Here is a 20,248-nt window from a genome sequence, read left to right on the forward strand (position 1 = left end):
ATATTGCAGGTGATCATGGGAAAGCTCTCTCTTGTGAAAGATTGTTATTGTATATGCACGAAATATGTGTGAGATTGAATGCATAAAAAGTAAGTAAACTACTTGACAAAAGTACTGTACTGTACTTACCTCAAATAAGAAAGCAGTTCCACTAAGAGACATTAGACGGTTTCATTAAAAATGTATCTGCTGAGGCCAAAAAGGAGAGTTTGTCCAATATTTTTTAACACAACTGTAGGCCTACAGCATTTTAAGAAATTAATACAGCTTTGCATTGTCTTTTACTTGCCCCAATTCTTTATCTCACAATCCTTTGGAAGGGAGAACCACCATACTGAATCAACCAACTGTAAATTAAATATGAAAAACAAACGCTAGCTTGACGAGCAAGAACAGTAAAAACCTGTGTAAACATTGTTGCATGAGTAAAGACATAATAATGTCATGTATTTTACTGCATAATGTATATGTATTGGATAATACATTGTTGTACAGATAATTGTACTTGATATCTGTATTTTATTTCTTCCGCCACTACCGGTCATGTGTGTGACCGTTGTGTGTGTCACACAACGGTCACACACATACACCCAGTGATTGGGTGTAGGAAAATAACATATAGAACACATTTCCTTTTCCAGTCTTGTATTATTCACATTGATGTTATTTACCAATATGTTATGTTGCCAAATATACAATATGAGTCTCATTATTCTTGTCCAGGAATGCTAAATATTCTGTTGCATGCAATATCATTGTTGACAAAATTGAACAATAAAGTTATTTATTTGGCAATTTCCTCTCATTCCATAGACACGCGCCTCATAAATAATTTTCTGTAACTCATTTTGTTCCATTTGGTTGTGTGATACTTTAAAAACACAGTGAGCAAGGACAAGTCTTATTCTTTTTACATTATAAATCATTTATTGAAATATAAATCATCTGAATGTACATGGTGTAGCATAATGAAACACAGTATTAAATCGACATATTGGGTGTGATTATCTATAGTTACAGATACTGTACCGTCAACAACAAATCACTCACCTGCTGCACAAACATTCACATCCACACAGCTTTACACATCTAAAGCCAAAGCAAGACCTTTCTGAAGTACTTTTTTCTTGTTTTTTTTTTACTGCAACATCCAAAACAATATGGAAAAAGCAAAAAGTGCAACAAATGATTGCAGATTATATCACAGTCAACAGGAAGAGGCAAAGGCAGTGGCACAGCTGGTACAGTAGCTGGAGGATACAGAGGATTACACAGTCTACACATAACTGATGTATAACATCAGATCGACATACATCTCTAGTCCATCTAGTGTCTTATTATAACTAGAACCTGCTAATAGACGTCAGGACATTAGATAAAATATGAGACAGGAGGACACAGCTGCTAGTGAAGCTATTGGAGATATATATTTTTTTTTTTGCCGTGTTCATTGACATGATGAGCTGGGTTTCTCTTTGATTGCTTTCATTTTCCATTTTTTAAATTATTTAAATTGATAACTCTCCATATCATACTTGAACACATTGGAACATGAATATTTGTAATATTTTCAGACTATATGATGCTATTTTAGCAAATGTTTCCATAGTTTTTCCTTTTGTTAAGAGTGATATTTATTTTTGTTTTAATGGATTCATCCAAACCATTGGCTCCACGTGGCTGAATTTGGGTGCAGACGCTTAATATGTGCTTATATAAAATACTGTTTCCCAATAAGTCTCTCTTATAAAACAACTCTCGATCTATTTACAATACAATCACACTTCGTTTTGTTTTTCAAAGCCCATATGACACATATGACTGAAGTCCTTATCAGGGATGATGATCATTATTTGAGAACATTATGTTGTATTTGAGACACCGCAAAGATGCATGTACTCAAAAGCTCTACTCTCATAACCATTCAAACAGCTATGGTCAACATCTACTCGTTATTCACAAATAATACATGTTTACATAATGATGAGGTACAAAAATAAATTTGAATTACCGCACATATTGAAAAAAGAATATAGTCATGTACAAAAAACAAAGTCTAGATTTTGTGCTTTCAAATCTGAGTTTTGCTACTGATTGTGCCAGCATCAGGTGCTTATCTTGTAGTGAGTGAGTGTGAAGTCAGTTTACCTGCCAATGCTGTTGCTAGTATTGGACTCGTTTATTTTAGTGCATCAGTAGTGGTTAAATATATCCTATTGAACGATATCCTGTGGTGTTAATTTAGTCCAATTTGTTGAAATCGTCCCTTCTTGCTTATATTGCTGTTCAGAGAATGCCCGAGAATAAAGCTCTGCTAACTAAAAACACAATCTTTTTCATCTTTTCTATCTAGATATGTCCAACACACAGGCTCGGTGGTTCTTTGAGTCCTTGATGTCATGTTCTCATTAATGCTCGCTCACTCCTCCAGCCCAACAGGGGGCAGTGTCCAGGGAGAAGTAAAGCGTGTACCGTGCTGTCACCACAGACTCATCCAAACATTGAAGTGGTTTTTTCTGTCCTCTGAACGGGCGGTCAGGGAGAAGGAATGGAGGGGATAGAGGGTCACCAGCCAGTCTTTGGTTGATTTACAAGTGTTTCTCTAGTTTCCTGTGTCCTAACACCCGTTTTCTTGTTGCTTCTACTCCACAGGCTGGGTAGTTGTCACAGGAAGCTGTCCTCCCCCAGGTCACTACAGTCCAGACACATCTCGTCCAGCAGCGTGATGTCCTCCAGAGTCTCACCCTCGCGCTTAGCATAAGTAGAGATGCTGGAGCCCGTCTCAATGGCGCTCTCGTCGGAGGTCTGAGAGCTGCAGGAGACACGAAAAACTCAGATTAGCGTCTTCTGTGGTGAATATGGGTTGTCAAATATAAGACTGGGGACCTCCCCTCAGACAAAGCTTTAAAAAAGCCAAACCCTCCTATTAGTTTACTTGTTTAGGTTCGCTCAACTCCTGCATGCCTATAGGATCATGACTGTGTTATGATCTAATAGACACACAAAGAATTAGCCAAGTTTTTTTTATTTCCTGGTGTGATGACAGTTTTCTCGATTTAAATGTCTCTAAAACCCAGGAATTGATCATTGATTTTAGACGTCACAAGGATGTTCCTAAGGAGTGCATCATACACAATGACAAGGTAGAAATGGTCACATCATACAAATATTTGGGCACCATTTTCGATGACCACCTCAAATTTGATGTGAATACTGAGTGTATTTTGAAGCGGGGTCAACAGAGAATGCACCTTCTTCGCAAACTGAACTCTTTCTCTGTCAGGCCTTTCATTCTTTGTCGTTTTTACCAAGCATTCATTGAGAGCCTTATTTGTTTTTCTTTTATCTGCTGGTTCCATAGCCTTACACTGAAAGACAGGAACAGCCTGAACAGCATTGTTAAAACCTGCTCCAAGATTATCGGCGTGAAACAGAGAGACTTAAATTCCTTCTGTAACCAACAGATTCTGCGGAAAGCAGAGAGCATTCTGAACTCTCCAGGTCATGTACTTTCACATGAATTTCGTCTGTTGCCATCAGGGCGTAGATATGCTCTACCTGATCAAAGGACTAATCGCTTTTCTAAATCATTCATCCCTTCTGCACTCAAACTTTTACATTCTTGAAAAGGCTTTTTAACTTGATTATTTATTTATTTATTATTGTGATGCTTTGAACTATTTATAGTGTAAATTGGAATTATCCACATCTGTGCTCCCGGGTGTATCTGTGTGTTTTCTTCTTGTATGTTCCTGCCTGTGTACATGACATAAGCTGCTGCTCATAACCAATTGCCCCTTGCGGGATTAATAAAGTTGTTGATTGATTGATTGATTGATAAAAGATAGCATAACACTATCACTGTCTATCGAAACAACTTCAGATTACATTCAAGTTCTATCTTAAGGCTTTTATTAGTTTCTGACTTTGCAAAATGTCCCCAAAACACTAGATTCCTGAAGTAAATCTTATACCAAATGACAAAAAGTAAGGCTATTCTACGTGATCTTCTTTTCATTACTACTGTTACTTCACTTCAATTCACTTAGCCTTTCCTGAAACTGTTTGCAGCTCAGCCTCCCACTTTAAGAAACCTCTATAATAGACAGCAAAGAGTATCGGAGGTAAATGTTTGGTTCTATTTACCTGTGTCTGTTCCTCTTTCCATATTCATCGTCAGATAAGGGGTCCAGGTCTGGCAGGGGGATGATGTAGCCGCTGTCAGAGCTCAGCCGCTGCTCATCGAAGCCGCTTTCCCTGTCCTTCAGCTTGCCCTGGCTCTTTTGGGTGATGCCGATGTAGGCGTCGTCGTTTTCCACGCAAACCCGAGTCACAGCGGGGTGGTCGCTCTTCAGGAAGTCATGGTTCACCCTCTCATAATGCTGCAAAGAAATACAGATGAACATTATTATGAAATGCTTAATATAATACAAATGCACATTTTAGACAAGGCACAATGTCTTAGGAGATCTGATGTATTCGTGTGATCACTGGTTGTGTTGGCAGATGGGTGGTGGTGCGTTAAAACTGAAAATCACACATACTATTTATCCCCCAGGTGCTAGAGTGAGCGTCAGTTCCTCCTCTGCCCCCCAAAAATGAACTCTGTAGAGGCAGAGGTGAAGCTGTGTGCATGTGCGGTGTGCAGTTTAAGGGGGAAATGAAGGTCGGGTGGTGGAGGAGAGAGCTGGAGCTGCGTCATTACCCGGTCTGAGGGCAGCCGCTCTGACATCCAGCTGCTTCTTTTGCACTCTAATCACTCGTAGGTTGGTGTTTTACAGAAAAACACAGAGCCCACAGAAACACTCCGAATGCACTCTCAGGGGAAGTGGAAGGGAAATGACCAACCTGCTACTTAAAGAGTGCATTTGAATTATTTGTAACCTGTACTTACTCTGCAATGTGAATAAAAACAAAAGCATGGAGGAGGATGTTTAAAAAAACGTATCAGCCATAAAATGCCCAAAAAAGAGAGGAACATAATGTGTAGCATAACTAAAAAGCAGGTGTTAAGAATTCAAAGAGGTCGGAGGACGTGAGAGGTCACGTGAGACTCACCTTCTTGTAGTTGGAGGGCAGCAAAGTGGAAACAGTTTCACTCAGACCAAGGAAAGTCGGCCTCTTTTCCTGCTCGCTGTTCCAGCACTTCATCATCATCTCATACCTAAAAAAACAGGCAATGTTAACATAGAGAACAATACGACCTGTCCTGCACCCAGTAATTTAGCCATGACTCATGTCAGCCACTGTTTATCACGCATTCCTCATATATCAGGATGTCAAGGAGGCTTCATGTCATGCACAGCAACAGTACAGTCATCGTGTGAATTATCACGTACACGTCATCAGGTGCGTGCTCTGGTTTGGACATCCTGAATCCACTCTTGATCTTGTTGTAGAAGCTTGAATCCACGACCATCCCTGGGTATGGGGTGCCACCTTCAGATCAAAAGAGATTCTCATGAGTTTATCATCCTACTTCAACAGTGTCAAGGATTTGTTTTCTTTCATAGATGTTTGCAGGGGGCTTACCTAAGGAGAATATCTCCCAGAGCAGGATGCCGTATGACCAAACATCACTGAGACTGGTGTACATGTTGTCAAAAATACTCTCTGGCGCCATCCACTTCACTGGCAGGAAAGTCTGTGTGATGAAGGAGAGGAAATGTTTACGTTGGCAAAACCTTTATGGTTGGCAAAACCTTTATGGAAAATATAATAAAGCTAAGTTTAAGTGATATTTATGAGACTTACACTCCCTTTGGAGACATAGTTGTTGTCATGCATGATGTCTCGGGCCAGTCCGAAGTCACAGATCTTCACTATCTTGCCCTGAGAGAGGAGGACATTCCTGGCAGCGAGGTCCCGATGCACACACTGCAAAAAGCAAAAGCAAAGGTGAGTAGCAGCTCATGATCATACACATTGTTTTCAAGCCTCAATTTCCACAAGTCCAAACACATTTTGCTCCCAAGGCTCCCGACTAGGTTTGAATTCATCCGAGTTCATTTTTAATACTGTTTCATATTTCTTTATAAAGCATGGTCTTTGTGTAAACATGCCAGTAGGAGGGATGGCTGTAACCACTGGATATTTAGGGATAATAACTATGAAGCTGAATGACTAGCTTCTGGCCGCCCGGTAATTCTAGCCCTAGCTGTGCTGCTACTATATTCAGCCCCTGGCCTCTCTCCTGAGTGGGCTCAGCAGCCTTCACCCGACTGCTTATCATACAGCTGCTGATTGTCTCTGTCCCCCTTTTGGCCAGCACCGCTGTCCCATTTTAGGACACAATCCACAAGCAGTGGGAAGCAGGGGTATGTGAGGCTGCAGGGTATATGTGAGGTTTGCAAACCCCAACTATACAAATGGAGAGGATATAAAAACAACATTTTCATTCATTTTCCCTCTGTGGACAAGACGTACATTTTTGGAAGACAGGAACTCCATGCCTTTGGCCACTTGGTAAGTAAAACTGAGCAGATCTGTGGTGGTGAGGCCCTCGTTAATGTCCTCTGACATCAGGTCGTCCATCTCGCCCTCTGGTTTAGAAGACACACACAGAAAACATCATGAGTATATGTTCATCATGTATTGTAAATATAGTACTGGCTGCTCAAACACTGGTTTTACTAATGGCAGGGAGAAACCGGGCATTATTATGTGTGTGCTACAATTATCCTCTCCATATAATTACAGGGTTGTACCAGTCCTAAATTCTGACAAGGGAGTACCCCTTAACCAACACAGACTCAAACACAGCCGTAAAGTCAAGTGAGTACACAGAGTGGAGAGAGTGAAAGGAGGACAGGGAGAAACTGTGTATGCGTACCTTTCTGAGAGGGAGGGTGGTCATAGTCAGATTTCTGGATGTCTGAGTACTTAGAGGCATTGTTCATCTCCAGCATGGGAACATACTGAGTGTTGTCACTCTGCTTCATATCCATGTAGTCTCCTTTGCTCTCAAAGGACAGAATCACATAGCTGTGTGCAAAGATAAAAGAGAAATAAAGGCTGTTAGTGATGAGGCGAGGACATGCTGTGGGGACATTGAACCACATGAAACACAATAGTGATACAACATTATGTTTTTCAGCCCTCTATTGTGTGTTTGTCAATGTGCGTGTGCCTTTAAATCCTCTCCCTCCCTCTGGCTAGATTTAGAGGAAGATGTGGTTGAGCCTAACATGGTAGCCGGGATTAAATCATGTTATGGTCAATTCGAGGTGTGGTCACTGAGTCATCCATCAACACAGATGAGCCTCAGAGGGAAATGGAGGGCTGCTGTTTCACCATGAACGTCTGAGCGAACAGAATTAACAGGTACCCCCATTACAATGAAATTAGGTTGAAAGCTGAAACCACTTCAGACTGCGATTTGATTAGGTGAAGACGCCAGACAATCCTCAACCATGGCGAAAATGGCGATAGAGTTACAGATTAAGGGGCAGGGGAGAGAATTAGTGTGTGAGAGACGATTGTGCAAATTGTTTTGACGATGGCTGTAATATTCGGGAGTGGCTAAGAGGGAGTGAAATGATGGAAAAAGTGTAATTTGTGTGTCTATTATTTCATATTTTCCAAACACAATAAGTGTCGGAATCACAAGGATAATTCCAGAAATAAATAGTGCATTTGTAACTGCATGCATGCAAACTGTGAAAGGTATAATCGTTACCTCCTGCTACTCTCATCCACTGGGTTGATTCCAAAGATATCCATCTCTTTTTTACTTTTCTCTGGGTTCAGGCTGATGAAGTTCTCCCTGTTCTTGTGCAGATGGTTGACCAGGTCCCCGTAGAAGCAGTATTCAGTGATAATGTAGATAGGGCCTGGGAACAAAACAGCAGATAAAGTCATGCATCGGCGTCAGTCTGCAGGCTAATCTTATCAGAGGCTCGTAAATGCTAAAAGCACAGTCAAGAGGGCAAGCCTCCACTTTCCCATAAAAAGCCTATTAAAATACCACACCCACCAAGAGTGGAGACAAGGCTGTCAATCTTTTTGGCTGTTAGAGCTGTAAATGTGTACAAATTCCTGTGAATGCAGGTTTAGGCAGTATGTGGGTGTTTTTTTTCAATTGAAAGCAGTGATTAAATTGCAAGGGAAAGGCAACAATGGTTAACCTGACAGTTATTATACAGTATGTGTTTGCCAATGAAGGAGTGTGTGTGTGTCTTTATAATTCAAATGTGGGTGTGTATTATTCACCTGACTTGGTGCACGCTCCCAGGAGGTTAACAATGTTGAGATGTGGTCCAAGATGAGTCATGATCTTCAGTTCAGACATCAGGGCCTGTTTCTCACTGGAGCGCGCTGTGGCTGAAAGAAGGCACAGCAACCGTGACTATCATCACACAACATCAGACCATCAAACAAACCTCATTCAGCCAAGACTTCTATCATTAGCTTCATCTTTGTGTAGAAAATGCCTTTATAGTTGTGCATGTCTTTCTTTCACTATTTTTCCCATCTTGCCCCTACAGGTACAGAGTCCTGCATACGATTGTAAAACCAGCTACAAGGGGTGGTGTTGCTACATGTTGGTATTACATGTTAGCAGGCCTAAAGCTTATTCATTTGTCACAGGAGTTTTTATGCTCTCTAACCTGTCCACCCCCTTGTTTGGCAATTAGACGTCATAAAACAATGCCAAAATGGATATTAGAAATTCATCTTTGCAATATACTTGAAATTGAAGAAAAGTAAAAGAAAAGTGAGGTTTCATGTGTAGTATATTTAAGTTGCAGAAGTAACAATTCCCCAACTAATGACCTTTACTGGTTTAAAGAAACATATCAGATGACTGGCAGCATCATAGCTTAAATGTTCTGTAATTGTAATCAAATTGTAATCTGTTAAACTCACGTTTCAGCATTTTCACTGCCACCTTCATGACAGGTTGGGAGCGGCTGAGTCCGTAAGCAGTGCCCTCGACCACCTTCCCAAAGGCTCCAGAGCCAAGGATACGACCTGAGGAAAACATAACAGCAATGGAATTGATTAATAATAACGAAAAGCAAAAATATCCTGCATAAAACACAGTCATGCAAACACAGCTGATAACTTCAGAGGCCTCTGCTTTCTCTACTGTGACTCTTTCAGTGGCCGAATGTCCCCTTGATCACTGAGTCAAAGCAAACTCCAGCCAGAAAACCCCTTCTGCCCGAGTGAGATAAGCTCATGGCAGCCTCGTGGCCAGAACATCCCTGCATGGTGGCCACTGAGACAAGGATACAGCATTTAGCACATTGTAAATAACAGTCGGCTTACCGAGCACAAGTCTGTCACGGGGGAATTCCCATCTGGAGTCGTAGGGAAGCTGCATGGGATCCACATAGATGTACTCATGGCCGTCTGGGCTCACAGACTCTATGACCCTCCAGCGGATCTCATACCGTGGTTTCTGTAAGACAAAACACAGATAAGGTTAAAACTCTTGATGTGCTTCTTCCATATATTTGGAATTTGGGACATTTTTCAATTTTCAGCTATTTTCTCCTAGCCTTGCAAACTCTGCCTCTAAATTGTATTTAATTTATGAGCTCAAGATACTTTTACTCTGGATAGTATTGTTGTTATTTTGTGGATAGTTCCTAAACATTGTTAGTTGACATAAACCACAATCATCATTTATTTTAAGATTGCGGTCTGTATCTGAAAACAAGGCTAGATTTTGCAATGTTCCCAAAATACATAAACATGTGGGAGAGTAGAAGCATAGATGTGAGAGGGAATATGTGAGAATGAACGCAGAATGGTGGTAACAGTACCTGTTTCCAGATAATAACCAAGACAATGAGTGAGATGATGACAATGACCAGGAGCACCAGCACAGCAGCAGCTACAGTCAGCTCTGGGTGAGGGCCTGTTCGGGAGGAGAGCCAGCGGGCACACATATTAGATGGAGATCACATTCAACACATGGATCTAACATATGTCCGGTGTCATGACAACATGAAATGCTTGCAATTAGGTCTGGGCAATACATAGATATTATATCGATATGTGTGTATGATATGTTATTAGTTGTTGGTTATCGTCATGTTGCATATGTGTCTTTTCCTATTTTTAATGCTGCATTACAGTCACCAGACTATTACATAATTTGCCTTGCCATTCAGTCATTATATCCAAATTAATGTTGATTATGTATCAAAATCTCATTGTGTAAATACTTTGGCATAGATATAGATATAACACAAATATTGTGATACTTCCTTTTGTGTTCCGCTTGTTGCATGATAAAGATCTTCTGTCAGGCCTCTACAACTAATAGATCCATCGGCTGTATTTTTTAACAGGACCAAAAGGTATGCTGGTAAGATAACAGGGAAGGTGGGGGAGGAGTGCAGGCACTTAGGTTGAGAAGGAGCAGGCGTAGGGGTAGGGGGTGAGTGTGGGGGTGTAAAGCTCATCTGGTCGGACCAAATGCCCAAATGATCACTTGCTTAGCTGTCAGAAAAAGGCCCCTTCCTCACGGTTAAAGCACAGCCCCCTATCAGCTGTCTCACCACAAACTCATCATGTGACAGCTGCTGTAACACTGACAGCACTAAGCCGGCACTAAACACAGGCACTCACACAGCCTATCGCACTATGAGTGTTGGGACTGGAAGGAACATCAGAGGAACCAAGGTGGAAACAACAACCTCACAGGTCCATTTAAAAGCTGATTTGAGTGGAAAAGGGAAACCAACAACCATGTGTGTGTGTTCTTACAACAACCAGCCATAAAACAATGGGTCCCAGGGCTGTTCTCTAAAGCTGTACCCAAACCTTGGAACTCACTCTTTTCAGAATACAAATCTGATCAAAAAATATATTTTTTAACTAAAGCTTACTCAATTGAACTGCTCCAACTACACTAGCTGCTCTATTGCTCACTTTGTTGATGTTTTCATTAGTTGTCTTTTGTTACACGTTGTATGTTGTATTGGTGACCTTGTGTAACGTAAGTTGTAATGTATTGTAATGTTATGACTGTGTCTGCCATGAAAAGGGTTGTTACATTCAAGGTATTATTACCATTGGACACCAGTTTGACCTCCCTGCTGACGGCGGCCATTTCGTTCCTGGCGAGGCAGCGCACTGCCAGCGTGCTTTCCAGATGACCAAACGTGACTTGACTCTCCAGATTATTCTCCTCGTCAAAGCGCGAATCCATTGTGATCCCCGTGGAGTTGGCGGGGAGGGGCACCCAGGAAGACGAGTCATTGGCACAGCTTAATGTAAAAAACAGAAGACAGATATATTATTAATTTAGAGACGAGTGACTTCATGTATCTGGAATAAAAGTTATTTCTGTTGGCTGACGAGCAGAAGATCATTGCACTAAAGAAGACTTACTGTTTGATGTTCTTGCAGACGAACCACTCCACCACAGGAGTGGGCTGCCCTCTGGTTATGCACACCACAGCCTGGCCTTTGGCTGAGCCATGGTGGATGTCCATCAGGTCCAGAATAACTGCAGGAACTGTAACATAGTCCGACAGAGTGTGTGTAAATATGTGAGGAAAAGACAAACTGTAACTGGGCCAAAAGGTTGTGACAGCGGTATCTAAGAACATAAAGGTAATGAAGGGTTTGGGGCATTCCTCTCTCTTACCTTTGACCTCCAGGTTTAACCCGACGTCACGAATATGTTCTCCATTTTCCACTCGGATGGTGTAGTTCCCGCTGTCCTCCTCTTTGGCCCGGATCAGGGTAAGAACACTCAAGTAGCTAAACAGAGCAACAAAAAACGAAACTGCAATAAACACACAGTAATAGAAGTTCATTATCGCACTAAACCCTAATGACAGGCCTGGTTAATGTGTGAGAATGTTAACTTTGAGCTTGTCATTACACTCACCTGGTCTCGCTGAGCTGCCGGAGGCTGGTGGTGATCTCCGCCGTCACGTCGCTCAGTGGGATGCCGTCCTTCAGCCAGGTGACATGAGCACTGGGGAAAGCACTGATTTCAGCCCTGAACTCCCGAACCTCATCCAGCTCTGCCGATTCATATTCCCCGAACTCCGGTGTGATGGACAAAAACCTACTTGCTGTTAGAAAAGAGGAGAGGCCAACAATCAGTAATAGTTCATCACCACAGGAAAGAGACACATTTATTAGATAATACCAAGTAAACATAATAAAGATTTCATACCAAAAACTCGAATGGCTAGTTCCTTTATCTGGCTGTCATCACTGATGATATCAGTGATGGAGCAGGAGTAGATGCCGTTGTCCTTGATTGAGGCCTTGTGGATTGTCAGGGTGTAAAGGATCTCCTGATCCCTCTTATTCTCATGCACTGTCTTGATAGCACGATTAGCCTGTTCAAACGATAAGGAACATCAGCAGATGTTTTGAGTTTTTTTAATAGGCCTTTTGGGACATGGATCACTTATTTTGCGCTGCATAGGATGACCTTTGCTCTCACCAGTATTCCAGGGTATTTCCAGTGGTCTTCCAGAATCTCAGATCCCCTAGCCAGACAGTTCACTGTGATGGTTTCTCCCACAAGCAGAGCAGTGCGTTTGGCTGTCAGCTCAACATGCAGTGCAGCGCCACCTGAGATACAACAATATGCCAGGACAAAATGTGTGAGGGCACAGATCCACACGAGAAAACACAGAGCAGAATTCCAAAGGTAGGTCCGATTTTAAAAGTAGTTTTGACTTTACACACATTTACTTGCAAAGATGTATAGTTCACACACACACACACACACACACAGACACACACACACACACACACACACACACACACACACACACACACACACACACACACACACACACACACACACACACACACACACCTGTCCAGCCGTGGACGATGTATTCCTCGCTGTCGCGTTCCTCTCCGTTTACTAGAGCCTTACAGACGTAGGTACCAGCAGTGAATACTCCCAAAGCGCCCCTCTTGCTGTCATAAAAGCTGGGCACAGGTAGCTGGGTGTCAACGTTAACCAGGGTCACGTTAGCACTGGGATCAGACACCCGGCATTGAATCTCCATCTCCTCTTGGTCCGACAGCACATGGTTGCCAAAAGGAACCAAGGAGGTCACAAAGGGAACGTCTGGATCTGTTTTGGAGTAAAAAAAAAAGTTAATAAACCAAATACAAGTCAATAAAGTCAAATTATAAAAACACACACGCTCATATCTGCTGTGTACCTGGCACATAGATGTAGATGCTGCTGTCCTCTGTGTCCTCAGTGGTATTTCTGGTGTAGGAGCAGGTGTAGTAGCCAGTGTGCATTGCACTGGCGTTGTCCACAGTGATGGTGGTGACAAAAAGGCCGCTGTTGTCCTCTTGTGTTTGCTCGTGCACATCCAGCGGCGTAACCCAGGCTAGTTTTGCCTCTCCCCGACAGGTCAAGGTGAAAGGAGTGTGGAGGGGCACTACCATCTCCTCCACCTGTGGCAGCAGCACAGGGCCCGAGGATGGTGGGAACATCATTGCAGTGGGAGCTGTAGAAAAGTAAAGTAACATGTAATTACTCAGTCATAGATCATAAATCAATCAATCCATCTATCTATCTATCTATCTATCTTATCTATCTTATCTATCTTATCTATCTTATCTATCTATCTATCTATCTATCTATCTATCTATCTATCTATCTATCTATCTATCTATCTATCTATCTATCTATCTATCTATCTATCTTACCTTTCACTTTGAGGGTAAAGGAGAAGTGAGCAGTGCGAGAGCCACTGATGGCTGTAATGGTATAATTCCCGTTGTCTTTCACCAAAGGCTGCCGTAATGTCAGAATGCTTTGATACCTGTGAGAAGAAAATAAAAGCACATATTAAGCTCATTGATTTTTGTATGCTTTAAAAGTGTTAAAATTACACATTGTAGTTTTATAGGAGGTTATGTATTGGACTATTCCTTTAGGAAGTTACTGCTCGTAGTTAGAATTAGTCCCCTGGACATTGGTGAATGAAATTGTTTGTTTTTAGCAGAACAAACATGAGCATGTTGACTGGTGAGCTTTGCTGGTAGACAGAGCTATTGGTTTCCCTGTTTTCAGTTTTAGATTAGTTAGATTTTAGATTAGCATAAAATAAATGCTAATGTTGAAAATAAATGTATTTTCAAAGATGTCATACTAGTTCTGGAACTGTATACCAGCTGTGATAACTAAAATGTTAAAGCCTCATCCATTGATCTTTCAATATATCGCAAAACATTAACATTATATCTCACCGATTTCCTTCGAGGTGGCTTGTTTTGGTGAAGATGTAGTAGGTCTGTGGCATGGCTTTGCCGTCTTTCAGCCAGGACACTTTAGGGTTTGGGTAGGCATTAATGAGGATGGTATACTCTGTCTCCTCTAACAGGCTGACAAATTCTGATGTTTGAATCCCGCTGTGATCCACTGCCACAAAGGAGTTTTCTTCTGAAGAGAGAAACAGGAAATAAGTAAACAAAAAGGGAGATTAAAATGGGTTGAGTCTAGGATTCAGTGACTAAAGCTACAGCAGGACAGCGCAGTGAGGATTGAGATGCAGGTGGAGAGACAGAAAGGTAAAATGAAGGCCTGCTGCTTGAAACACATCTGCTGGAGCCATCCCATAAAACATAGTAGCTAATGTTGAAAGCAGAGGTGAATCTTTACGGTCGGATGGCAGAAAATGACTTCCACACAGCACAAAGAGCACCATGTGCACATACTGTATGTAAGGCCAGGGCAAAAGTATCTGAATGATGATGATATAACATTAAGTGGATGTAAGAAAGCGGTGTGATCACATATTAACAGTTCCCTGAAACGTATTAAAATGTATTCTGAATAGACAAAGACTTACCAAAGACGGTGACAGCCACACTGCTGACTCTGACCTCGCCGCTGATGATGTGGGTGACGGAGCACTCGTAGCTGCCGCTGTCCTGAGAGGTGGCTTTTGGGATACTGAGGGTGTAGATGACCCCGTCAAGAGAGGTTTCCTTTATCTGAACTGCACCCATAGCCTATTCAAAGCAGAAGAATAATATAGATTTGAGATCCTACTCATCGGAACAAAAAATATATCTGAGTTATAGGATATTTCAATGTTTTATCTGTCAGTGTTCTTCCGTTTAACAAGTACAATGTATGAGAACTGGTGCACACGTCGTGTTGCTCGAGGCTAATGGTTAAAACACTTGCTAGGCCACAGGAGATAAATCAGGATCACAGGGTCTTTTAAAAGTCTGTAATTGCAACTGAGAACAAAACCAGGAGTCAAGACTCCAGCGTTCCTACCCTGACCGTCTCTGGAAAAGGGCTTAAAGGAATCCCACGTAGAATAACAGACAACGTGTTATATAGATTAAGAATGTGAATATAAATATAAACAAAACTAAAAAGCACATGAAACTCTTTCATATCCTTTCAGCTAACACTTCAAAAGCATTAAATGTTAAGCTGGCTGTCATGTGCAGACATCTGTCCTACGAGTATTTAGGTTACTGGGGTCAAAGGATTTACTATCCTGTTTTTCCTTCTTTTGAACTGCCTACTCTCCTCAGGCCATTTGTCCTGAAATTCCCGTTAGCATCTTGCATAAATTGGGTTAACTGCAGAAAAAGCCGTTTGGCCTAGGTCCTCATAATGAAGACACAACATTCAGTCACTGCTTTCCTAACACATACTTTGTAACCACTAAGGGCCATTCTTAGAGCTATATTTCACTTGCCACTGCTGAAGTAGGTTTAGGTCCAAAACCATTATTCGCTAATTTAAGGCTCAGTGCTGCCGCGTAGGAAATGACATGGACATATGACAAAGGGTTGAAGGAAAAAGGACAAGAAGGCTGGGAAGTTCAAGCTGATTATGGATGAAGCCATATTGGAGACTACATTGAAAAGACATTAAAAAAAACACAGAGAGGAAATGGGCTGCATCTTGCCTGTTTTTTGGGATGGAGCCACTGCTGCTGAAAGTCCAGTCCAATGGGAGCGACACACGTGATGTTAAAGGACTGCCCTGCTCTCACCGTCTCCTCACTGGCTTTTACTTCCACGTCAAAATTGTCCATCTCAGCAGGGACTAGAGGAACCACCAGAGAGCAGATATCAGCACCGTCATCTCACAGGTCCCAAGATAGTGACAACCTGATAACCATGAGCTCATTTATCACCGAGAGGTGGCTCAGTAGGTCGTCATTACTCACTTACTCACACTTAGAGTGAAAACAGACGTGTTAAATCATCTCCCTCTGTGATAATGACATAATGTCATGGCAGTCATGCAGTGAGATCACCATGCAGCGCTCTAATGGTAAACACAATCGAGGAGTGATTCCAGCTGTGCAGTTTCTTAATCATTATCCTGTTACTTAAAGTGATTCTTAATGCAAAACATCAGAAGAATTTAAGAAAATGTTAAACCAAATCTATGAAATGTCCCTTTTTTCCGCATTCTAAGGTCTATAAATGCATAGTTGTCTCAACATACCCTCAGTCTCCACAGTGTAAATAACACTTCTGATAGAGTGGCCGTTCACTGAGGTTTCACACTGGTACTGCCCAGGCGAGAGACTTCCAAAGAAGCCCATTTTGTGGTCATAGAAGGCAGACATGTCCTCTCCACTGGGGACACTCCTCAGGGTGACATGGGAGTTGGGGTCTGACACACGGCAGGAGATGGGAACCCCATCTGTCTCCATTGGGACTACCAAGTTTTCAGGGGTTTCTGGGACGAAGGGAGCCAGGGCATCTGGATGTGAAACAAAATGTAATCTAAGTTATGAGATTTGGGTGCAAAGGTATATTTGTGATCAAATCATCAACTTAATGTAAGCAACAGTGGTCGCTGTTGCTGTGTCTCACTTTAAATGTCCATATTATGCACAGTAAAGCCATTACAGTTGGCACCAGATTTGGCAAAACATGTCATTCACCTGGGACGAAGACATATATTCCGGCCTCATTGTCTTCTTCGGGTTCGTCCTCCAGGTCACCCTCCTGTGTTTGATAGGTGCACATGTAGTAGCCGGTGTTTTCTACAGTTGCGTTGTAAATGAAAAGTGTCGCCGTGTAGTATCCCGGGTAAACAAAGGTGTTTTTCGGCAGGGGTTCAGCCCAAATGACGTTTCTTTTACCGGTACAGCTTATGTTGAACACGGAATTGGGCTGCAGGACGAACTCTTCTTCGTTGGAAACAATGGTAGGTGGCGACAGTCCGGAAGTAACTGAAAGATAGTTTTGAAAACATTTAGAGAAACTTTCAAAACATGTGAAAAACAGTAATGTTTTTTGCATAGGGCTACTACTGTATGTTTACCTGAAACCAGTAGGCCTACCACCAGCATACCCCCAAAGACGAGAGAGGCCTTTACCCCATCCATGACTATGGATGTGCTGGCCTGTAAAGACAGAAAGCGTATTATTTAGTCAACAAGTAAAGCAAACATATCTGGGTTTATGTTTATTCCTGATAAAACGTGATAACATTGTGTCCACATTCTAAACAATTATACAATATTACGATTAAATCAATAAAACCATTGGCTTATTGACTTATTTCCCCGTTAATCAAAGCCGTGCAGTAACACTGACTCCTTGCCGCTATCATGCCTCTGATATAATAAACCCAGATATTTCTAGAGGGATTTGTGGAACTTGGCAGCGAAACGTATGGTCTCCCACCTCATTTCAGTGCTGAAAAAAGTTACACTGTTACATTTATCACAGGGCTACATTAATTATTTTTCGTAGGATGAGGGTGAAGATAACAAGACGGTAAATTCCAATGCGTCAGGATGTTGGATATGTTACAGAGGCAAGTCGGTTCTGGCTGCTGCGCTCGTGCTGAACATGGGGACCGCCGCTAGAGGGCGACACAGTCCAGCTTTTGAGGGCACTGAGCCTCTTTGAATCTCATTGTATCCAGTTTGTTGGGTCGCCTTTCTAAGTTGTATTTGTTTCGTCTCATTGAAGAACATTTCCTTTTTATTGCTTTGACTAAAACCGTTTTTGTTTTTTAAACTAAAATGCAGTTATGAATGTCCTTTTATTGTTTGATTTGACTTATTAAGACAATATCAAGTTTAGTAATATTTATTAACTAATTTCAGATATCTTCTCAGACTTAGTTTTGTCAAGAATTCCTGCAGCGGATATAACCTTTTCTCTGTCTGTCTGTCTGTCTGTTTTCCATTATGTCTGTCTGATCTAGAATCAGGGGCCACACATGAGGCGCTCACAAAAAAAACGTATTCTAAACATTATCTGTTCTTCTCCAATTCCAAAACAAACCACCTCTGCTTTGTAAGTTATTTAACATTTATTAACTTCACATTTCTGATTGTGTCCATTCCTTTTCAGGGGACCTTTGTGGATATTCTGTATCTTCCATGGACAATGTCACCAAACAATAAAAACCGTTTGGCCCTTGCATAGCTTCCTGTGGCTTTGCGCTCTGGTTCGTTCTAACCGGCCTAAATTATGCAACCTGGGTTTCTTTAACTCTATAATTAGCGGACGCAACTCGCACAAAAGTGCATATCCGCGTGGGAATAGCTGACAAAAAGCCTAATGCTTGTTGACGTGTTTGTGCACACGCCTTGTCTCAAACAATTTCAATAAAGGAATGTTGCGTTGGCTTTGGCGAGGATCCTGCAGCCACTGCGCGTAAATCTAACTAACCCTGGAGTGGCAGTCAGACTGCTTGCATGTCCTTCTTTTATTCCCGTGTCCCAGCAAGCCACTCAACAATTGTGGCAGATAGCAAATGCATCGTGCTGCTGGAAATATTTGAGCAACAGCTGATAAGGCTTGTCTCAACTTTCTGCCCTCCACTCACGGTGACATGGTTCATTTTAATCCATTGATTTCTTTGAAAAGAACATCCGTCCAAAAAGGCAATTGTGCATTTACCATGAAAATTGTTTTTGTTTATTTCTTTGTCTAGATTTTTTGACCACAAGCAGTATTCCTAGGCAAAAACCGTTGGTGACACAGCAGGGTGGTTAATAAAGAATGCGTTGTAGTTCCACACTAAGTTCTTCTTTCCTCCTTTTGAATCCATTCAGCTGTAGCTCTGAGCAGTCAGGCTCAGTCCAGTGCCTCAGTGCCGATTTTCCGTTTTAATTCCTCACATTCCACGGGCAGACGAGAAAACAATGTGATGAACATTTCCCAATGTGTTTCCTATTACATGCCAGGCAGCATCCAACAATGGTGCCTTCACATTTCGAGGTGACACCTCCAGCTGTGAGGCCGAAACCGAGCGCTTTTATCCCGCAGAGTCAGGGACATCTCCCTGCACGGCGTCCAGGGGTGAGACCATATGGTGCATGGGGAATATAAATCTAATCTAAAAGAAAATGCATTGCCTTTTGCAGAAGTTGCATAAAACTATCCATTACAGCAGTGCATTCTCAAATAACTGAATATAACTTTTCCAGAAACATTTTCAGAATGGTGAATATTGTTATAATTGGATCAATTAATTAAAACTGCAATTAAACTCCTATTAGACATCTAGCGTATACTTCTATGTAATATGCATAACGCTCTACTCGATACAAAAAACACCCTAAACGTTTTATACAAAAGACTGAGTAGAATTGTGTTTCAATCATCTTTTGGATCCCAGCAGCCTTTCAATTACCTTTTTAGTAATCCCCTCTTTATATTCCTTTCGTGTAAGTATATCCACAGTGAATTGGTCGCTCCAAAAAGCGCAGTAAGGGTCCTTTGCAGCGGCTATAATCCTCAGAGATCCTGCGCTGTGAGAGCATATGTGCAACCCTCTGTCCGCATCCTCGACCGTCCTCACAACTGCGCTCCAGCTAAGCGACCTGTAACTGATTCAATGTTACAGTCCTCCCTCCTCCCTCCGAAAAAAGTAATCATCTGGCTCAAAGTAAATAACTCTCAGGAAATGACACCCCCCTCTCCTCCCTTCGAGCGCTGGACCCCTTTTCAAAGTAAGAGTCTTTTTAGGGGAAACATGCAGACGAATATCCCTGGAGAAAAACAGATTTGCATTTTCATGGAGTTTATAATGAGAGCATTTTTGGAGGACTGAAGTAGATCTGATGTGTTTTTGAGATTGTTATGTTCCATCTGCATAGACTTCACTTTCTGAAATTCTTGTTCTGTGTGTGTATATGGTATGCAGTCAATTTTACCAAGCATCAAAATATACAATTTTGCACTTTTTACTAATTTTCTGAATAAAGAAGGGCATCTCAGCAAATAGACACAGTTATTGTGCAGCAGTCAAACTGGGAAGAGTGGAGCGCTGAACTCATAGAGG

At 41.8% G+C, this 20,248-nt stretch overlaps 1 protein-coding gene across 3 annotated transcripts; it reads right to left on the minus strand.

Annotated features, from left to right (window-relative positions):
* Positions 1-904: 904 nt before the first annotated feature.
* pdgfra (platelet-derived growth factor receptor, alpha polypeptide) lies at positions 905-19,818 on the minus strand. 3 transcript variants are annotated; one of them, XM_034229771.1, is made up of 29 exons: positions 19,598-19,818; positions 17,267-17,348; positions 16,884-17,174; positions 16,439-16,699; positions 15,891-16,030; positions 14,808-14,970; positions 14,206-14,398; positions 13,663-13,778; positions 13,164-13,460; positions 12,806-13,072; positions 12,425-12,555; positions 12,149-12,317; positions 11,855-12,044; positions 11,609-11,724; positions 11,350-11,476; positions 11,029-11,225; positions 9,774-9,868; positions 9,274-9,406; positions 8,869-8,973; positions 8,212-8,316; positions 7,679-7,832; positions 6,833-6,984; positions 6,427-6,542; positions 5,755-5,877; positions 5,533-5,644; positions 5,340-5,439; positions 5,059-5,164; positions 4,147-4,382; positions 905-2,812 (listed from the first exon to the last, which is right to left on the minus strand). In XM_034229771.1, the coding sequence occupies exons 2-29, from the start codon at positions 17,328-17,330 to the stop codon at positions 2,665-2,667; spliced, it is 4,407 nt and encodes a 1,468-aa protein (XP_034085662.1). In that variant the 5' UTR covers positions 17,331-17,348; positions 19,598-19,818; the 3' UTR covers positions 905-2,664. The 3 variants fall into 3 exon arrangements, with proteins under 3 accessions (XP_034085662.1, XP_034085661.1, XP_034085664.1); XM_034229770.1 differs by having other exon boundaries at positions 8,212-8,322; XM_034229773.1 differs by lacking the exons at positions 16,439-16,699; positions 16,884-17,174; positions 17,267-17,348; positions 19,598-19,818 and having other exon boundaries at positions 8,212-8,322; positions 14,808-14,975; positions 15,895-16,030.
* Positions 19,819-20,248: the final 430 nt, after the last annotated feature.

Source organism: Gymnodraco acuticeps, unplaced genomic scaffold (genome assembly GCF_902827175.1).
Source record: "Gymnodraco acuticeps unplaced genomic scaffold, fGymAcu1.1, whole genome shotgun sequence".
In the NCBI taxonomy this organism is placed as follows: Eukaryota; Metazoa; Chordata; class Actinopteri; order Perciformes; family Bathydraconidae; genus Gymnodraco; species Gymnodraco acuticeps.

Bases quoted from the DNA above. Each gene is read 5' to 3' on its own strand.
- pdgfra (XM_034229770.1), bottom strand. From the start codon at position 17,330: ATGGATGGGGTAAAGGCCTCTCTCGTCTTTGGGGGTATGCTGGTGGTA. The intron at 6,985-7,678 runs GTAACGATTATA...CTTTGCACACAG, and splicing joins GTGGATGAGAGTAGCAGGAG to CTATGTGATTCTGTCCTTTG. The intron at 5,878-6,426 runs GTACGTCTTGTC...TGCTTTTTGCAG, and splicing joins AGTTCCTGTCTTCCAAAAAT to TGTGTGCATCGGGACCTCGC.